Source organism: Festucalex cinctus, chromosome 8 (assembly GCF_051991245.1).
Source record: "Festucalex cinctus isolate MCC-2025b chromosome 8, RoL_Fcin_1.0, whole genome shotgun sequence".
Taxonomy (NCBI): domain Eukaryota; kingdom Metazoa; phylum Chordata; class Actinopteri; order Syngnathiformes; family Syngnathidae; genus Festucalex; species Festucalex cinctus.
Genome location: NC_135418.1, coordinates 13,296,980 through 13,316,645, shown reverse-complemented (window position 1 = coordinate 13,316,645; position 19,666 = coordinate 13,296,980). Strand labels below are relative to the sequence as shown.

Below are 19,666 nucleotides of genomic sequence, written 5' to 3'. Positions count from 1 at the left end.
CCTCTTCTCTCTTTGTCCCTTCACTTTTTTTCCCCTCTCCCGAACGTTCTCCTCCCCCATTTCCTCAAGACTCAGTTTCCATTTCTACGGCGAAACCAAAGAAGATGTATGTGGAATCTGGGCGGAAATGAAAACAAATTGTGTAGCTAGAATAATCTGCGGGGAAACGCATTTTAAAGTTGAAGTATAAGGAAAACCGAGTGTTGTATTATTTTTTTTTGTATGGCCACTAGATGGTAGGAGACATCAAATGCTGTCCCGTTTGGTGAGATTTAGTCATTTAAATATTCAAATTGGATTTGTGTGGGTGTTCTGAAAATGGAGCCTGACTAAATGTGCCACTTCTACCAACAGGCGAGCTTCACTCGAACTAGATGTCACGGCTAGATGGGCAATAATAACTTTTAATAATAATTAGTATAATAACAGTCACAAACGTGGCCACGTGCTGACGTAGGTGCAAATTGTCAATACCTAAAAGATCAGAAGCTGAGTAGCTGACCTAGAAAGACAGAGAAGATATAGCTGTGGCGGCCCCTGGAGGTTATATGCCAAAAGGGAGAAAGAAGTGTGTAGCACCGTGGTTAACAACACTTCTGTTTCATTGAAGTGCAAAACACACCAGAAACACAAATAACACAAGAAAGAAAGAAACAAACAAACTAACTAACAAACAAACAAACAAACAAACAAACAAACTAACTAACTAACTAACTAACTAACTAACTAACTAACTAACTAACTAACTAACTAACAAACAAACAAACAAACAAACAAACAAACAAACAAACAAACAAACAAACAAACAACGAGCTAAACCAAAAAAATTTAAACGCTTAGAAACACTGACAGAATATGATGAAACCAGAAAAACAGAAAAAAGTGCTAAACAAAACAACAAAAACTAAAAACAACAGCAAATGCAAGAACAAAATGAATAACTACTGCGATTGGCTGGCAACCAGTCCAGGGTGTCCCCCGCCTAGTGCCCAGAGCCAGCTGAGATAGGCGCTAGCACCCCCTGCGACCCTTTGTAAGGAATAAGCGGTCAAGAAAATGGATGGATGGAAAATGAAAAACTAAACTAAACAACACACAAATAAAATCAACAGCAATTGAGATCACAAAAACAAAGAGATTAAAAAAAACTAAACACAACAAGCAAAAACACGGAATAGCTAGTTTAGCTAGTTTTGGTTGCCATCGCAGTAGTTATTCATTTTGTTTTTGCATTTGCTCTTGTTTTTAGTTTTTGTTGTTTTGTTTAGCACTTTTTCAATAAACATCAAGAAACATCAGTTGCAGAACTACATGTTAGGCGAGAGTCGGGCTGGGTTGCGACGGCGAGCCTGAGTCCTAATGCCAGGGCCGATTTTTTTGTGTGTGCCAATGCAGCCTTGGAAGGGGATAATCAAACATGGTTGATTAGATGAGAGAAAGAGAGAGATAATGCTCGGTACTCAGATGCCAGTGAAACAATTGAATCTTAAATCTGGAACATAACGCACCCACGTACCATTTATGTGCACTACTTCCACACAACATCTATATATGTTATATCAATATTTGTTTTTGCTGTAGAAATCAAATGTTACAAGAAATCCTCATACTCAAGAAGTCGCTTTGCAGTTTATTTTACGATAAATCTCTTATATTTGTACATCCATTACAGAAATTGCAACATAATATTAGTTTGTGCAAACAATTCTGAACGGAAGCATCAGCCAAAAACGAACATAACAGACCAAAAATTTAGGCTACGCTAGAGATAATTTACAGTGCAGCATTTCCCCCAAACATCATCCTTGTCCTTTCACCTGGTTGGCAGAGAAGCGGGGCTGGCAGTTACAAACTGGATTTAAATATAAGGACTCTGCATAAAAGCTCACTGAGGACAAACGCGTGTGCAAAAATAAATAAAATGAAGGTCATTATGATGTCCTGTAATCATGATACAAAATGAATGCATTGGTGACAAATGCTTGCAGGTTGTCTTGCAGAGTATCTATCCCACAGATGATGTCTATCGTGATAGTACCAGAGTAGTGCTTTCACTGAATTCATACACCAACACTTTAAATAAGTGCTTATAATTAATACAGATTCAGAACAAACAACGTATCAGTTCACTGAAATACACAGAAGCCTGAAAACCATTCTGCAGTCTCCATATTCTGTCCACACTGATGTTGCAGTCATCCAGGGAAAGAATAACATGTATAAGGGTTTGGTATACTATTTTCATAAAATATGAGGATACTTAGAAAAATATTTCATTTAATGCAGCATTGTACTTTTACAAAATAAATAAAAAGGCAAAAGACGGTTTCCCCCTCAGTTAGTCGAAACATATAGCTAGTCTAAGTTTTTCCTATCATGCACGGAGAAGGGAGGCCAGGATAATTGTTCCGTTGTTTCACTATATGTTCTTTCCTCTACTGTAGTAGGATGTATAATTTATAGAATACGTAGAGTTTGAGAGAGGTTTGTAAAAGTCCTGAGAATAAGTCACCGGTTAACTTTAAAGAGAGCTGGGCAGCATATACTTTAATAACCTGAAACTGTTTAAAATAATGTTCACTATTTTAATATTAATATGCCTACTAAAGTAAATATTTTATTGTGAAATGCACAAGAATCACAGTACTGTGAACTGCCATTCGATAGTTCTGTTGTTTTTGTGACAGACTGGTTACATTCTGATTTTGTGGGGTGGGTGAGGCTGGAGATAAAATAAATTCCTGCATCCTTCATTTCTTCACCAAAATAGAGTTCTTACTTAGTCCACTTGAAAACTTGCTTCAAAGTTACGTGGAAGTGGCTTTTCAGTCTGTCCTGTCTTTAAAATGAGTGCGATGAAAAAAGGTCATTAAATGACAAAGCGAGGGCCTATGACTTTTACAGTCTCCTACGCAGTATAACACAAAACAGTACTATGGACATAAGCAGAATTATTGTTTACTAAACCATGCTACAATCATCATAAACAATGAAAAAATACATTAAAATTAGAAAATATATATCGTAATCATGACATTCATGGGTAGACAGCAGTGATAAATGGAGAAACTTGCTTGAAAATGACTGCAGAGATCTTACAATTGAGAGATTATGTACTGTAATTTGTAGATAGGAAGGTTCTTGGATTACGATGGATGACTGAATCAGTGACAAAAATAATGAATGAAAGTACAAGAGTCGATATGCAGCATTTTGAGGACAACACAGAACCGAATAAAAGACCTTTGAGGTCTCTTTCTCGAATGTACATTTTTTTTTCTCCTTTCATATTTTGCCACTTTACTCTGCTTCCCAACCAACATACAACACACACACTCTCTCTCTCTCTCTCTCTCTCTCTCTCTCTCTCTCTCTCTCTCTCTCTCTCTCTCTCTCATTTCTGGTCATCTTCGATCATCTGAAACAGGGCCTGCAGCAGGCGGTCATCTCTATGCCTGTATGGCTTAGTGCTGTAGAAGCCATCACTATAGTCACTGTAGACACTATGCCCTGGGCCACCATACTTGTTGATCATGTCCAGAGCTTGGTACAGCTTCTGCGGGGGGGTTCTTGTCGCCAGAAGGGAGGACATCCTCCCAGGCTGCTGCCTCCCCCAGGCTGTTTGGGGCTGATGGATGGCGGGGCTTTGCCTGTTAAAGGCTGTCTGCAGGAGACGCAGCAAGGCCTGTGTGGGAGAGTAAGTGGGATTTGCTGGCTTTTGGGGTTTCTTTTCTGCATCGGGAGGAGCGAAGGCTTGTGTTTTTGTCTTCGGAGGTGGATGGGCCTGAGTGGGTTCCTGAATCACCAAACAGATAACATGTCAATTATGACGTCAAATGTTGCCAAAGATCTTGGTAATGCCCATAAGAAAAGCATACATATCGATATATCGTCACACTCCTAATGCAATTTCCTTTACACCATCTTGACCTTTTTTCCTTCTTTTTTTAAAAGTTTCAATTACCTTTTCATTTTATTTGAATAAGATGTTGCAATTGAGGAGTGGCCGAGGTATCATATCGGCCAATACCCGCCCCGGCCTTATTTCAAGGTGTCGCTTTTGATTGGGATTTTTTTCTGGCCATTTTATTTATTTATTTATTTATTTATTTATTTATGTATTTATTTATTTATTTATTAAAAATAAGTTTCTTGTGTGTTCTACACAAAATATGTAATTTATGAACAAATGGGAAAAAGGTCTTTCTTTAAAATTTTCTGTCATTTATTTTTTAATTATATATCGGGTATCGGTGCTTGGTATCAGCAGTGGTTCTACTGAAGTACTCATGCTGGTGATATCGGACATCCATATTTAAAATGTAATGTAAAATGTAAATGTAATCAATTTATTTTTTATTATTATTAGCGTATTACTAAACTCTTGAATTATATTTTCTCATTTTCCATAACAGATTTTAAAAATATCTTGATAATTTTGCTGTTACAAAGATTTTTGTGAATTGATCAATTTAACTGGCTTTTTTTTTTTTTTTATTTTTTATTTTTTTTTTTTTTAAGCACAGTGATTTTCAACTCAACTTTGCGACTTGTTCTCACAAGAATTAATTAGGTGACTGTATTAAAAGTCAATGAAATGTTATATATGTAATTTCTTATGCATTAACACCATGTTTTTAGTGACTCAATTCTGTGATGCATTACAATTACGTCAAGTGTCATGTGGTTGTCATTGTCTAACCTTAAATGTGCCGGTGCTTACCTCCATCATGTCATCCATATGTTCCACACCACGCCGGTCGTTTTGTACAGCATTGTAGGCAATGTACACCCGAGGCTTCTTCATGTGCTCCGGCTTCTCCGATGTTCCGTGAAGAATCAACTTCCAGCTCAAGATCCGACCCTCGTTCTCCATCCGGCCCGACTGTGACGACAAAACAGGATTATTGCATTCTAACTTTCAAAAGAGACATATTAGCTTGAGCATCTGGTCTGAGCTCAATCAGAATACAGTATGTAGAAACAAAGAAGGAATTTTAGTCTTCCCAGTCACACGTTCCAGAAACATGAAAATTAACAATGACGAAAAGAGTGAGACAAAACGGGAAGCCTGGTGGTTCGTTATTCGGTGCCCCTTAGATTTCTTTCTTCGATGGGGAAAAAAAAATGAAACATGAGGAAGAAGCGAGTGGCGGGTGGAAAATCAAGGCCCAATCTGTGCACCTTTAAAGGTGAGCACATTACAGACTTGGAAAAAAAAATCTTTCGTGTTGAACTTTCTTTTTAGATGTCAGAAAAGATGTTTTGATATGACTTAAAGGCATAACTCACAGTGTCAGTTATCTTGAGGGTCCAAGTACCAGAAGGGTCTTCACCCCATGTGTGGACAGACATGAAATCCCAGTTTCTAAAACCATTGGAGGACGTGTCACGTTCGCGCTCAGCTAGCAGCACCGTGCTAGTACCTGGGAGACAAAAAAAAAATAAAAAAATCAATACAACTTGTTATTCCACTCACATGGATTTCAGTGTGTGTGTCCCTCACCAGCCGGCGAAGTAAGTGTGATATGTAGATCGCCTCTCCTGGTGTATTCAATGCTGGCCTCCACCTGCACATGCTCCAGTGAGCCAATGGAGTTCTCCTGCCCCGCACAAGCTTTAGTTGGAATCTCTATGGTGGTCTCCCCTGCTGCTTTCAGATCCCTGTGGGATGCATTGAAATAGCAGGGAACGTTAGACAAAAACAAAAACTCCATGGCTACAGAATGCTGTCATAGCTGCTGGGTAGTTTAGTTTCTAATTTTAGAGCACAGGCAGCACACAAAATAGTTACTGCACACACCTAATGAGGTGGGAAATGATGTAAAGATAGCCAAAGATTGCATACTAAAGTCATCTGAAAGTTAGACCCAAATTCTCAGGATTAAACATGCAGCAAGGTAAAGTGCTATTGAATCGCATAATCCAAAACAAATTGGGCAAAATGGAAATGCAACATGGGATGTCAGATGTAGTCAGTCAAATCTACTTCTTGCTGATGACGCAAAAGTCAGTTTGTTTCAAGGACAAAGGTTAAGACAACAGGCTGCTTGATTTGAGTCGCTAATCCAAATATAATTCCAAGAAGAATATTTCATTAAAAAGACAAAACAGGGCCAAATGCTTCCTCTGTTCTTGGCAGCTTTGCATTCTCTGCCAGTAATTAAATCATCTTTGGCAATTAGCAATATGACCTACATTTGAAATGATCCCAGATGTCATGGCATTTGAAAAAGAAAAAGAAAAAAAATCTTTCCGATTCATGTTCGTGGCACGAACAATGCTCCCAGGATTAAGTCTCATTTTTACTCTCATGACTACTGTCAGTAAGCAACAGATGCGTCTTTAATAACAGATGGTAAGATATCTTTGTTTACCCCCCAATTCTTTTGTTGTTCTGGATTTTGATGTAACATGTTAAAAGTCAGCTGTGCAAAAGGTCACGCAATTCATAAAATATTTCATTAAAAATAGCTATGTGTAAATGTTTGTATGAAAAAATTTTTGTAGGCTATGTGAAAAACCGTAAGTAAAAAGTGAGCAACGTATTCTTATGCTGCATGATGTTGTTAACTTTGAAATGCAGCACTATATACGGTAAAAATGTATAAACCATGAACTGACAACTGACGCTACTGTGCCAATATACTGTAGTCCTATATCAGTGCCAGCTGAATTTGAATTTCAATTAATAACAAAGATTTTTGTCACCATCAAAAAAAAAATCTGTCAAAATTTCAACATCTCAAATTTAAACTCAGATGGCATACAAGTACCATAATATGTATATGCTGATCAGGGTTATTATAGTTTTGGAATTTTCACTTTAGTTTAGTTTAGTTTAGTTTAGTTTTAGTTATTTAACAAATGCTTAGTTTTAGTTTAGTTTTAGTTAGTTTCAGTATTAGTTTTAGTTTAAAAAAAATGTGTATTACTTGTGCGCAATATTAAAAAAAAACAGCATGTGAGCGACATCATCTGAAGGTGATTTCCTATTGGCTGCTGCTAGATGACATCACTTCTGTGACTTTCAAACCTCATTCCGGCGGCTAATAGCTAAATACAGCTACCGTACTTAAAAATCACATTAAAAATCATCCCCAAAGGCTCATGCATGTAATGAATTACCAAAGATTAAAACGAAGGACATTTTTGCTCTAATAATCCTTAGTTTTAGTTAGTTTTGTGAACATAAAATGCAGTTTCAGTAAGTTTTCAATAAAAAAAAAAAACATTTTCGTTATTTTATTTTGTTAACAAAATTGTCTTTTGAATTTCAGTTGTCATTTTTTAAAAAACATTTTCGTTTTTATTTTATTTTGTTTACAAAATTGTTTGTTGAATTTTAGTTTTAGTTTAAAATTAGTTTTTTCATTAGTTTTAGTTAACTATGTGAGTGTTTTATGATCAGGAACTAGAAAGAAAAAATTAGAACAACAGAAAACTTCCATTACTTTCATGCAATTTTAAAGAAATATGCTATTTTGGGTTATGTAGATCTTTCTTTTAAAATTAGCTGTCATTGTTTTGTTTTTTGTTTTTTTGTTTTTTTGGGGGGGATGCTATGTATAAATAAAAGTACTAGTCATGTGTTCAGCACTCACACTGGTATTGGTCTGACAAAAAAAAAGTAGTATCGAACATTTCTATTTTTTAGAGTTAATATATTATTTGATGGTAAAAAAAAAAAGATGTAAATTTCATGGTAAATAATAATAATAATAATAATAATAATAATTCAGTGTTATAAATTCAAATTGCAGCTCAGTTGGCGCAGATATCCTGCATATTACTAGTTGTGACTTACCTGGGCTGGAACATGTCATCTCTCACGATGCACTGCTTTTTTTCGGGCACATGCTTCCATGTCGCAGGGTCAGCGAGGTCAACCAAAGCTTTAGCGTTGAGCAGCCCAAAACCGAAGCGACTGTTGACCATCAGTCCCGCCCCATTCCTCTTCCATCCCGGATTATTGGCCAAGGGATCGAACTCTGACGTCCAGACCACAATATGCTGCAGGTCTCTCCAAGTCAGATCTGGACTAGAGAGGAAATGTGGATAAGGTGGCAGGTTTTTAATAAGGAAGATCTATTAAAATGAATTTCAATCATCTTTTATCTTGCATACTTTTGCTCGAGTGCCAGGGCAAATATTCCAGCAGCTAGCGGGGCGGAGGCTGACGTTCCCGTGTGAGTTTGTGTGCACTCATTGTGTAGATCTGCGCTGGTCTGTAGGAAACAATTGAAACAAAATGTTTTTTTGTTTTTTTTTTAACAGAACCCCTCATAACTGTAGCGGTATCAAACTGCTTTGAAAACTGACGAAACTACTCACAATCCTTTGGTCAGTGTAATCTCCACTGCTGTACGCTGTAGCCAGAGTGGAGGAGCATTTTTCAGCGTACCACGGAGACAAGCCCTGCTGGGAGGCGCTGCTGATTGAGATGGTGTAGATGCTGTCTGTGTAGCCATCACAGTCGCAGTTATCCCCTTGGCGGCCACCGTTACCTGATGCCCAAACAAAGATTGAGCCCTTCCCGCCTCGGCCCTGAAGAAAGGCACGACGGGGAGCAGTGAAGCAAGAAGTGAGACGTTTGTTTTTGTGTCTAATCTGGATTATTTCGAAAATGTTTTATTTGTCATCATTGATTGTGTTCTGTATGATTCACAGCAGGGGCGGATAATAGACCCCTTAAGGAACCTCAGCTCAGTAAAAGATTTACCTTCTGGATGCCGTACTCGAAGGCTTTTTGAGCCAGGCGACCCGGACCTTCGACGGTTTTGCCGTCATCGTTGGGTCCCCAGCTAGCACTGTAAATGTCCACATGATCTGGATTGAAGCCAATAGAGCTGGCCTCAATGGCATCCGTTACAATCCCATCCAGCATGCGAATGCCTGAGTGGAAAGAATCAAGAATATGAGATCTAATGACAAGCTTATTGTGAGATCCTAAAATATGTCCATTCGGGTGTTGCAGCACTTAGACAGGTGTATGAATACGCTTTCTGTGGGTGAATTGAATTTGTGTAATTTAGAAAAGGATATATTACATCACTAAGTGGCATAAAAATGTGGTCTAAATCAACGCCTCCTTTCTGATTGTCATTCCAGTAAGGAATAAGGAATAAAACAACAGTAAGGAAAAAAACAAACTTATTAAAGTAGGGGAGAAAATGTGGCAATAGTGAAATTCCTCAATCGGCACATTTTACATACATTTTCACAAATTTCTCAATGATATTTTCATGACAAAAAAAAAAAAAGCCCCTTACCTCCAACTTTGGAATTGAAGGCCACCCCGACACCACATTTATTGTTGTCCGCTTGCATGGCGATCTCACCGGCACACCTGGTCCCATGCCTGAATGACAAGATCCCCATTATGTGGTGCAATCAAACTCGGTGTCATTATTATTATTATTATTATTATTATTATTATTATTATTATTATTATTATTATTATTATTATTATTATTATTATTATTGCAAAATCTCAGTGAACATATACTCATAACTAGGGATGGGTGAGTACCGATACCAGGTATCGGTATCGGGCCGATAACAGCCTTTTTTCAAGTACTCGAGTACTCGTGATGCAGACGAGTACAAGCGACCAATGGCAGAGGGGGAAGACGTTAAGTGAGTCCTCCTTGCCTGTAAGTGGCGCTAGCTTGCAACAGTTTTTCACCAAAACTTCACCGGTTTGGAAATACTTCAAAATTGTGAATCTTAAACTAAAAGAGCATTTTTGTGTTTTATTTTGAGCGTTAAGACTATTGAAGAGTGACTGTGCTGTTTTTTTTTGTCAAAATTAAAGGAAATATATTTATTTAAAAATATATTTTAGTGATTTTTTTTATTTGTCAAAATGTACTACTGGTATCGGCAGTTGGTATCGGTATCGGTGAGTACTCAGAGTCTGAGTATCGGTATCGGTATCGGTCTGAAAAAAAGTGGTATCGAACATCCCTACTCATAACATTACGATTACATTTACATTAAAATCTAAATATCCCGTCCAAGAGCAGTGTCAAAAATTTCTATGTGCTTATTATGCAGAATTTTTATTGATGCTGTCAGTCAGGTAAATTTTAGCAGTGGTTTAAGATATATAAAAAAATATAAAAATAAAATATAAAATATATTATTAAGTAAAATAAAATACATATACATTTCTAAAATCTAAAATATATTATTGTGGGTGCATATTACAGATGTTTGATACCATTTGATACCAATCTTTCAGTTTGATACCAGGACAAGTACTCACCAGTACGACATCAGGTACCAATAACACCAGTACTTTTGATAGATAAAATTTTCCCCCCAAAAAACAATGACAGATAATTTTAAAGAAATGCCTATAGACTGTGTCCCAATACAGAATTTTTCATTTGAATTGCATCAAATTAATGGCAATTTTCTATTTTTCTCATTTCTAATTTCTAGTTCCTGATCGTAAAACGACCACAAAAAGCTGATATTGCGAGCACAGAAAACTTGAAATAAAGCCGGGTATCAGCCCGATAGCACTACCTACACAGTAAATTCTGTAGAGTAAATTTGGCTCGATTTAGAGTGGGACCAAATAGACTCAGTTTTAGAATAATATTTACAATAAAGAACTGGAAAAAAAATAAAAATAAATAAAAGTGACTCAAGGGTGGAAGAACGAACTCACAACTTCCAACTTGGGAGACAGCCGATCTACCCCCTGATTCCTTAATTCCATGAACTCTTCCCAACACTAAGAGGCCAAAAATGATGTAATTGGTCTCTTGGAGATTAGCAAACAGTAGCAGGGGTATAGCTCAGGTGGTAGTGTGGCAGTCTCCCTTGCTAAAGGTTGCGAGGTTGTTCCTCAACCCTTGAGTGACTTTTAGTTTATGTGTTTTAATTTTATTTTTATTTTACTCTCTTTTAGCGTACATCTTAGCCTACTTTAAAACTGAGTCAATTTGGTCCCACTCTAAGTAGAGTCAAATTTACTCTACAGTTTACAATTTACTGTGTAGTATTGGTACTCGCCCATCCCAAGTGTTTATATTTTGTCCTGCAAATGAAGAACATTAGATTGTACCTATAGAAATGTGCCAGTGATTTCTTCTCTATACTCATATTCTAAAATTCCCAAGAACAAAAACAGTGGCAGATACAAATCGATGCAAGTGATGCCTTGTCAACATACTTGTTTTCATTGGTGGCGTCATATCTGGGGAACGGGTCAGCATCATTGTCGTTGAAGTCATAGCTGGCTGCTGCGTCCTTTAAAAAGGATGACAAATGATGAGCGGGCATATTTTCAGAAAAAGTGTACACGTACATATGTCAAGAGCTGCCACGTATGAAGCAATTTTGTTCTTGGGATTACAAAAGGCATAGTAGTATGTTGTGCTGTGAACGTCATCTTATTGAAAAATAGCAACATGTCTCTATTCATTCCTGTAGCAACATTAGAAAAAATTCAAAAGAAGTAAATATAGAATAAATCATTTGACATTTCTCCTCAAATAGCGCAAAAGTGTATTTACAAGGCCACCATTCAAGCAGATGTAGAAAATTAGAGCTAAATCAAGGCAACATGTCTTTGCCTTACAAGGTGTCACCAGCAGCGTTGCTGTGGAAACAGCAGACTGAGACGACGGGGCGGTCTCCATGGAAACAGTATCTTACGTAGTTGGAGTAGATGTCTGTGTGGTTCCACTCCAGTCCGTCATCCAGAACAGTGATGACCACTCCTTTGCCCGTGATCCCCTTCTGCCACACCGGGATGACGTGCAGGTCCAGCTTGGGCAGGGAAGACGATGTGCGCGTGTCTTGCTGCATGGAAGATGAGGGGAAAAGTCAATGACTGCCTATCCGGAACACAAGGTGCATCGGAATAGGCTCTTTACACGTTATCATGTGTTGCAAAAAGGTTAGGCGATTAAAGCTTGGCAGCTTCATCCAGTGACATTTAAAGCATTTCAAGACTGTATTGTTGAATTATTTATGTTTTCTTTTGTTCATGACTCAAGTCCACTCCTGCACCCACTTGTTGTCCAGTGCCTGATTAATTTAACACTCAAGTTCAAGTCATTGTCGTTGGGGAACATTTCACTAAGGGAGTGACCATACAAACGCACACATAATCCACATTTTTGTTATTACCTCTATAATAAAGAAGTGATTGCTTTTGCAATGAATGGTTTAGGGAAATAAAATGCATATATACAAAACCTTGCCCAACATGCTCATAATATAAGCAGGACCAAGTCTAAGGGGGAAAAAAAAGAAAAGAAAAATCATTGTTCTAATCTTAATTTACTCGCAAATGCCATTTTTTTTTGTTGCTTTTCTTTTTTACACTATATCTCATAATGTACTTTTATCTCATGCACTGATTTGCTAGTTAACAGCAATCAAAGTGATCAAATATCGCTAAAGGCAGGCGTTATTTTTCATACTGTGATTAATAGCTCATTCATTACAATTATTAGGCATTACTTTGGCTGTTTCTGCTTGTATTATGAGTGTATTGGGCAAGATTTGTATATGTGTACATTTTATTTCAAAAAGCAATATCAGTGGATGGTATCATAAACAATGACTTTTTTTTTTAACATATAGTCTACATTGTAAATAAGTAGTGGCAAAATATCAAAGGGTTTAAGAACATATATCAAAATCTGGCAGGAGATATGGGGGTGGTCAAGGCCACCCCTGGCCACCATTTAACTCCGCCCCTTGCATCTAATATATTGTGTTGCAACTTGCATATCTTTTCACTTGTCTTATACTTGTTCCTCCTAGATTTTCTTTAATTCTCCCCTAAGACCCTGTTATTAAAAAAAAAAAAAATAGGGATGACAAAACAAAATGAGGCTGAAAGCCGCATACTTTTGCCTCAGTCTTTTTGTTTTCTTTGTACATTATGCAGAGACACTGCAGAACATCATCCTAACATGTGCCTCATACTTGTGATATATTATCCTTTTAAACCCTCTCCTCGTATCACTGACAATGTGTTTTTGTTTGGATTGACTACAGTTGATCAGTTCTATAAATATTTCCTTTTTAATGAGTCTTTGCTTTGTTGAAACAACAAATTCCTTGTTGATGAAAATGTATACATTTAACGTCACAAAGCAAAAACCACACACAGCATTTAGATGGACGCACGACCATGCAGGCAAGCAATGAGTCACACCCTGATTAAATTTTCAGGCAAGGCATAATGACATCTCACTCGACTCTCCCCTCGGTTGCTCATCCGACTCCGTCACACATGTAGCTCCGCCCTCTCAAATGTAAGCAAACATCTGCCAGCGTCACCATCCTCTGCCCACTTAGTCACCACCGCTTCCCTTCACTCATAAATGCACATATTATCAATGTTGTTGTTTTTTTTATACTCTCATATGACTATACTGCTTTACTTGTATTTTCACGAATGATTCACAGTGCATTAAGTGAGGGGCCGATGCATTAAGCGGCATTTGAAAGTAGTCATCCTCCCTTGTTGGAAAAAATGATTTGAAAATGTTGTTTTCGCAAGCTCCATAAATGTGTGACTCATGTTTGGTCAGGGCAGGTATGGAGAAGTGGTTGTTAAGTGGACTCTCGTTCCATCTTTCAGAAAAGTGCTGTGAGGCAATACAAATTTACAATAAATGTTCCGTAGCTAATACGCTCAGTGGTTTTGTTTCCCATGATGTGATTCCATTTATTAGCAAGTCTGTCCGATCTGTTACGCTGTTTATGTGTTGATCATGGATTAAAATGAGTGAAGGCCTCGTTCAAAGGGGTCAAGCCACGGTCAGGATATTGTCAACATGTAAGTAATATAACACAGAAGTGTGCATGTGGCTGCGAAAACCGACTCTTCTGTGCTGTAACGTGGCCTGAATGGACCAAAAATCCCATTGAGGGTAAATTGGGACTTAATGCATAATAGCATTGTGTTCTCCTCTGCTCCATCCCGTTGGATTATATTCTCTCAACCACACTCATCCCTACTCGGACAGCATAACCAATTAAGCAAATGGCTCTTTTGGACAGAATGCTTGTTTTATTGTTTTGCATGTTTGATTTAATTTTTAGTCTTTAGTGCCAGTCAGAACAGAGAGCGGGTGGCATCATGTGTAGAGCTGCACATACAGCCTATGATAGGCTTCTAAGACAACTCTGGGGAAAACAGAGAACCAAGCAAAAAGAAGTCAACCAAATAACACGTATGTGACATGAACTGACATATCAAGACAGATCACAGGCGAATAAAGTGACAAAGCAACCAAAAACAGTATTCAAGCAAAGACAAATTAACATTTAAATTGGAAATACGGATACTGTATGTCAGTCTACTAACCTTTACCAACATATGGCGTCTACTGTAAGAAACATGAATAACACGATTTAAAAAAAAAAAAAAAAAAAAAAAAAAAAAGGATCAATGTAGGTTATTAGGGGCTTACAGGAGGCAACTAGACATTTATTTATTTTTTTTTTATATATTTTTTTTTTATATGTTATACGTGGCCCCACTAGTCTAAACACAGCTTTCTGATTAATGATGCGTTTGTGGAATATGAGTTCAGCAATCTCAGATGGCGGCCTTTTTGTCATTTGCTGTCACTTCCTGTCTAAAAATGACATCACAGTTACTCAGGTAACGACCAATCACGAGTCAGCTTCAGAAAACAAGTGAGCCATGATTGGTTGTTACCAGAGCAACTGTGATGTCATCTTCAATCAACAGCAAGTGGCAAAATGACCGCCTCCGAAATAGATTAAAAAATAATAAAAATAAAATGTGGATTTTGATGCTTAACTCAAGCTGTTCTTAGACTAGCGGGGCTAATATGAACATATTGAAAGAAAAATCTTTGGTTGGTTTCTCTTTTAATGGGAAAAAAAAAAATAGAGAGAGAAAAAAACACATTTTGTGTTATTCACTGGACTTTATGGTATCATAAATTAGAATTTTTTTGCGGAAAATTGGACAAAAGCTTTTAGTTCAGAGTGAACTGTGTGGTCCTCGGGGGTCGTTGAGTTTTTTTTTTCCCCTTCTTTTTATTTATTCATTTATTTATTTATTTATGTATTTATTTATTTATTTTATGTATGCATTTACTTTTTACTTATTGTATTGAATGTTGTTTTTTTTATAGTTGGTTTTACTAGATTTTATTTGCATGACAGTGTGCGGATCTCAATGCACAGTGGAAATGTTTGTTTAGAAAATGTGCTATAGAAACAAAGTGGATTGGATTGGATAAAATGTCACAAAATGAATATGTACTAAAGTACATGATCTTGTCTGAATTTACTCTTAAATTTTACCTTGTGTGAAATCTGGGTGTGTTCTGTCTGTCATTATATGTTGCTAGGATAGACAGATGAACAAAGATTCATTATTTCTAGTCAATAAATAATGCACAGTCCTGAAGATCTCCAATAACATACTAATGTGTCACAGTACAGTGGTTGGGAAGCACTGCTCTGTCAAGTGTTACATAACATAACATAACATAACATAACATAACATAACATAACATAACATAACATAACATAACATAACATAACATAACATAACATAACATAACATAACATAACATAACATAACATAACATAACATCCGGTTTTCTCGCAGACTCACCAGATACCACTGCTGGTTCCACATGGGATCATCAAACAGCTTGTCTGCTGGGCAGTCCCTGCACTGCCCAATGGACGCTCGCTTGCTGCGTCGTTTCTCATACTGTTGTTCTGCCCACACCACCTGCCGAGACAGACAAGGTTATGTCATGTTATGAATAAACATGCGGAGACGCGTTCAGCTGAATATTCAAAGACACCACTCACCCGATCATCCTCCGACAGCTGCCTGGTGACGTGCGTGGCGCTTCGCTTCATTCTGCGGGGATGCTTGCGATGCCTGAACAAGAAATGGTCTTTCAGGGCCCCAATCTGCAGAGAAGACATACAAAATAATGATGCTCTATTGAAGAGATAATCATTTATCATTTAATAATGTTATTGATCACTGATTTGTTTACACTGGTTTAGAACTGCATCATTCCTCTGTTGTATAAAGATTCAACAGTTTATTTGCTTTCTTATTACTTACGATTTCAGTGGGTCAATTCTAGTTTTAGCTTGGCACATGGCTTCAGATTTGTGGTAAGACACATCAGCCACACAGCTAAAATATTGTTTTGAAATTCTACTGTATTCCTGATGTTGCCAGAGTGAGTAACCTGTTTTTTTCTGGACTTTTCACCACAGCCAACAGCTTTGTTTATAATGTGAAGAATTCTCCAGTAATCCAGCCGCCCATTTGCCTTGACCGCTTACAGCCTGAGTTTTTTTTCTCTCGCTTTGTTGTTGTTGTTGTTGTTGTTGTTGTTGTTGTTGTTTTTGGTGAATAAACTATCACCCATTTTATCAAGTCTCCATCACTGCATTCTGGGGTCCAGCACTAACAGAGATAATTTCACATCATTCCTGAAAACGGTTTCTTATACCATGGTTATCTTTCTTTAGCGCCAGTATATGAGAAGAGAAAAAAAAACATTACAAGTGTAGGTCTTAGTATAATGCAATGAATTGCCTTATATTGGATCACATTAGTGTAAACACCAGTGCACACTACAACCACATTAAGCATATTGTTCAATGAATACATGACTAGGCATTGTTACCTTTGTATAAACACTTGTACCAAATTCAAGTAAATTCTATAACCCTGTAGAGATGGTATCAATAAGTCATAATATTCATCGTTGATCTCAGATTTTTTTTTTTTGTCTTTTTTTTTTTTTTTTTTTTTTTAATTGGGTCTCATTTACAGTATGTGTAGCTAATGTTGTGGCCAGTGGATGTAATCTTACAAATCGTGTTGTAAATATAAATACAAAGTGTACAAATCATCAGACACAATCATACTATTAGATAAACAGTATATGGAAAATCTGTTAATTTCACAGATATGACTGGTCTGATGCAAGGCATTTTGTCTCTGCTGCGGATGTTTGAGAGAAGATGCACTGACTGACCACATTGATAGCCTGTTCTAATGTGATTGCATAAAAGAAGAAAATAATGAAGAACACGAGGAAACCAACCAGCATTTATGGGAACAGTGCAAAATGTAAGTCAAACACTGATTAAATCCTAAATTAATTTAGCAACTGCAGCTGAATGTAAGGCTACCATAAGGCTCTTTTTTTTTTTTTTTCATTCTAATGCTGTAATCAGAGAAAGCAGAATAACACTGCTCTGCTAGTACAACATAACCCAAAGCTTATGAGATACTGAAACCTCTAATATCTTCCGTTTCGGTGAGGGTCATTTTTAAAACGGTCATCTTTAATGTATGAACAATAACCACAAATTTTAGGATTTCAGGAAGTCCTTATATGGACTGGTGCCTACCTGTCGGACCAGTTGGTAGTCCAGCTCTCGGGCGATCTCCGCCGCGGCATCCAGTCCACCCGGGATCTCGACGGCCCATTCGTTCAGATACTGTCGGTCCACGTAAGGCGAGCCCACGGAGCGTGGAACCACGGAGGAGAGGACGGCGAGGAAACAACACATCACCGTGGAAAGACATCTCAATTCCATTTCAGAGGAAATTCAATCAGATAAGAAAAAAAATCACACAGAGGTTGGACGTTCCAGGGGGAAAAAAAACACTGGTAAATCTAATTATTACTAGTTATATACAATTCCTCTTCCCCTGGCGCTGATGGATGGAGGAGGTAAAGCTGCGCGTTTTTCCTCCGTCAAGGAAACACTTCAGTGATGGTTGAGTGTGTTCGTGCGCGTGTGTGATCACGACGAGGGGAGGGTGTTCACACGTTATTATGACGTCAATTCGGCGTCCACCTTCAGTAAAGTATGCGAGTTCGTGTCGCTTGAGGAAGAAAGTGGGAGGGGGAGAGGGATGAGCCTAAAAATATCCCAGACCAAAATGAGGAGCCGTGAAGAAAAGGGCATGTAATAAAATATAAATCCTAAAGAAAATATGTAGAGTTGTTTTTAAATTATTATCATCCGTTGGGTGTACAAGTTGCGTTCGCGTGCTTTCGAAATCTGGATACATCTTTTGAATATATTATTTTCACATTACCAGAAGAAGGGTTCAGCACTGAGGACAGTTCCTCTTGGGAAAGAAAAAAAAAATCAACATGGCACTAGGTCGAGTGAGTAGGGAAGCTGCTCTAGCACAGTGAGGTTCTTATCTGCTAGGAACTGTCAGATGCTCAGAGCATTGTGAGCAAAAATATTGTCCTCCCACAACTCTCACCTCTTCTGTCGTACAGAACAAAAAAAATGCTCTCTTTGTATGCCACATGCTGGTTGATCATCTGACCCTGTGGCAAGAACTCGCAGTGGACATTGCCCCTCACAGTGAAGAATGCCTTTGACTTTCTTGCTTTCTTCGGGCTTTGTGATGTTGAACTTTTCACTTGAGAAGCCTACTGCATGTTGTCTCCAGGTCATACTTGAAGATCCACAGCTTATCACAGGTGATGACTCACATGTGTTACAGTCCGATAAAACTAACATTGAACTTCTTTGCCATAATTCCAAACGGTATGTTTAGTCCAAACACAGCATTGCATATCAACTGCAAACCTCCAGTGAAGCATGGTGGTTGCATCATCATGTTTTGGGACTGCAACTTCAACTAGAACTGGGGCCTTAGATAAGGTGGATGGGGTTCAGGAAAAACAGTGTTAATACCAAATTTTCAGGTTTCTGCTTGGAAGCAAATTATTTGTCAGGAAAACCTACAAGAACGTCTCAAAAATATTTGATGTTAACAGAGTGTACTTTAAATGGTGGCATGTGTGTGCCCAACTGCATTTAACGTGAGTTTTAATGTGACTGGTTACGTCTGAACACAGCCAAATTGCAGGTGTGCAATTGTGTATGCTTGTGCAACCACATTATATGAATTATTTTTTTTAAATGTGATGTAAAAGCAATTCAACTGAGTTGTACAGGTTAGAGGTCACAATAATGGTGGAAAAATTTTTGAAATGATGGATGTAGATAGATGATGTAATTATATTGCAGGAAATTAAAAAAAAATAAAGATCTGAACAGGAATTGAAATTAAGTAAATAAAAGTCAATCAGGTTTTGAGTTGGCATTTGGGTGTCCAGAATATACACTGCAGAATGTTGTCTTGCCATTGTCAATATCGACAGTCAAGAAACCCCATCATTAATGTAAATACAGAAGTTTATAAATCGAAATTTTGTATAAGAAAAAAAGGAAAGTTGATCACAAATTGTCTTGTCATCAACCAGATGAAAGACATCAACCTGTATCTGATTGACGTGATGAAAAAAAGTCTGTGGAAAGAAAGGAGCAGTATGGCACATACATGTACAACTGCTAACAGAACAGGCTCATTTGACTTTTTAAAATTGCTAATCCTCTGCGGTGATTCATAAAGGCAAAATCATAACAATTCTAGTCGTATCTAAACTAACATAAAGTATATACAGTAGCTCCACTATTATTTACTACACAGGGTGTCTGTGAACTCGCTGTGATTGAACTAGCTGACTGTATCCAAGCTATGCTAACATGCTAATCTTGTATGATTTCAAATGTTCAAATATTGAAGGGCCAGTATGTAACAATATCTTTGGATCAATTGATGATGTTT

The 19,666-nt window shown here is 37.5% G+C and overlaps 1 protein-coding gene across 1 annotated transcript; it reads right to left on the bottom strand.

Annotated features, from left to right (window-relative positions):
* Positions 1–1,601: 1,601 nt before the first annotated feature.
* On the bottom strand, positions 1,602–17,825 carry pcsk1 (proprotein convertase subtilisin/kexin type 1). The gene is made up of 14 exons (XM_077530319.1): positions 17,416–17,825; positions 15,844–15,948; positions 15,638–15,760; positions 11,674–11,820; positions 11,189–11,265; positions 9,273–9,361; positions 8,723–8,895; positions 8,335–8,547; positions 8,128–8,228; positions 7,808–8,041; positions 5,507–5,664; positions 5,293–5,426; positions 4,724–4,885; positions 1,602–3,796 (listed from the first exon to the last, which is right to left on the bottom strand). Exons 1-14 carry the CDS (start codon positions 17,602–17,604, stop codon positions 3,395–3,397), a joined length of 2,307 nt encoding a protein of 768 aa, XP_077386445.1. The 5' UTR covers positions 17,605–17,825; the 3' UTR covers positions 1,602–3,394.
* Between the last annotated feature and the right edge of the window lie 1,841 nt (positions 17,826–19,666).

Bases quoted from the DNA above. Each gene is read 5' to 3' on its own strand.
- pcsk1 (XM_077530319.1), bottom strand. From the start codon at position 17,604: ATGGAATTGAGATGTCTTTCCACGGTGATGTGTTGTTTCCTCGCCGTC. The intron at 15,949-17,415 runs GTAGGCACCAGT...TCTTCTCTGCAG, and splicing joins ACTACCAACTGGTCCGACAG to ATTGGGGCCCTGAAAGACCA. The intron at 9,362-11,188 runs GTATGTTGACAA...CTTGTCATTCAG, and splicing joins GACGCCACCAATGAAAACAA to GCATGGGACCAGGTGTGCCG.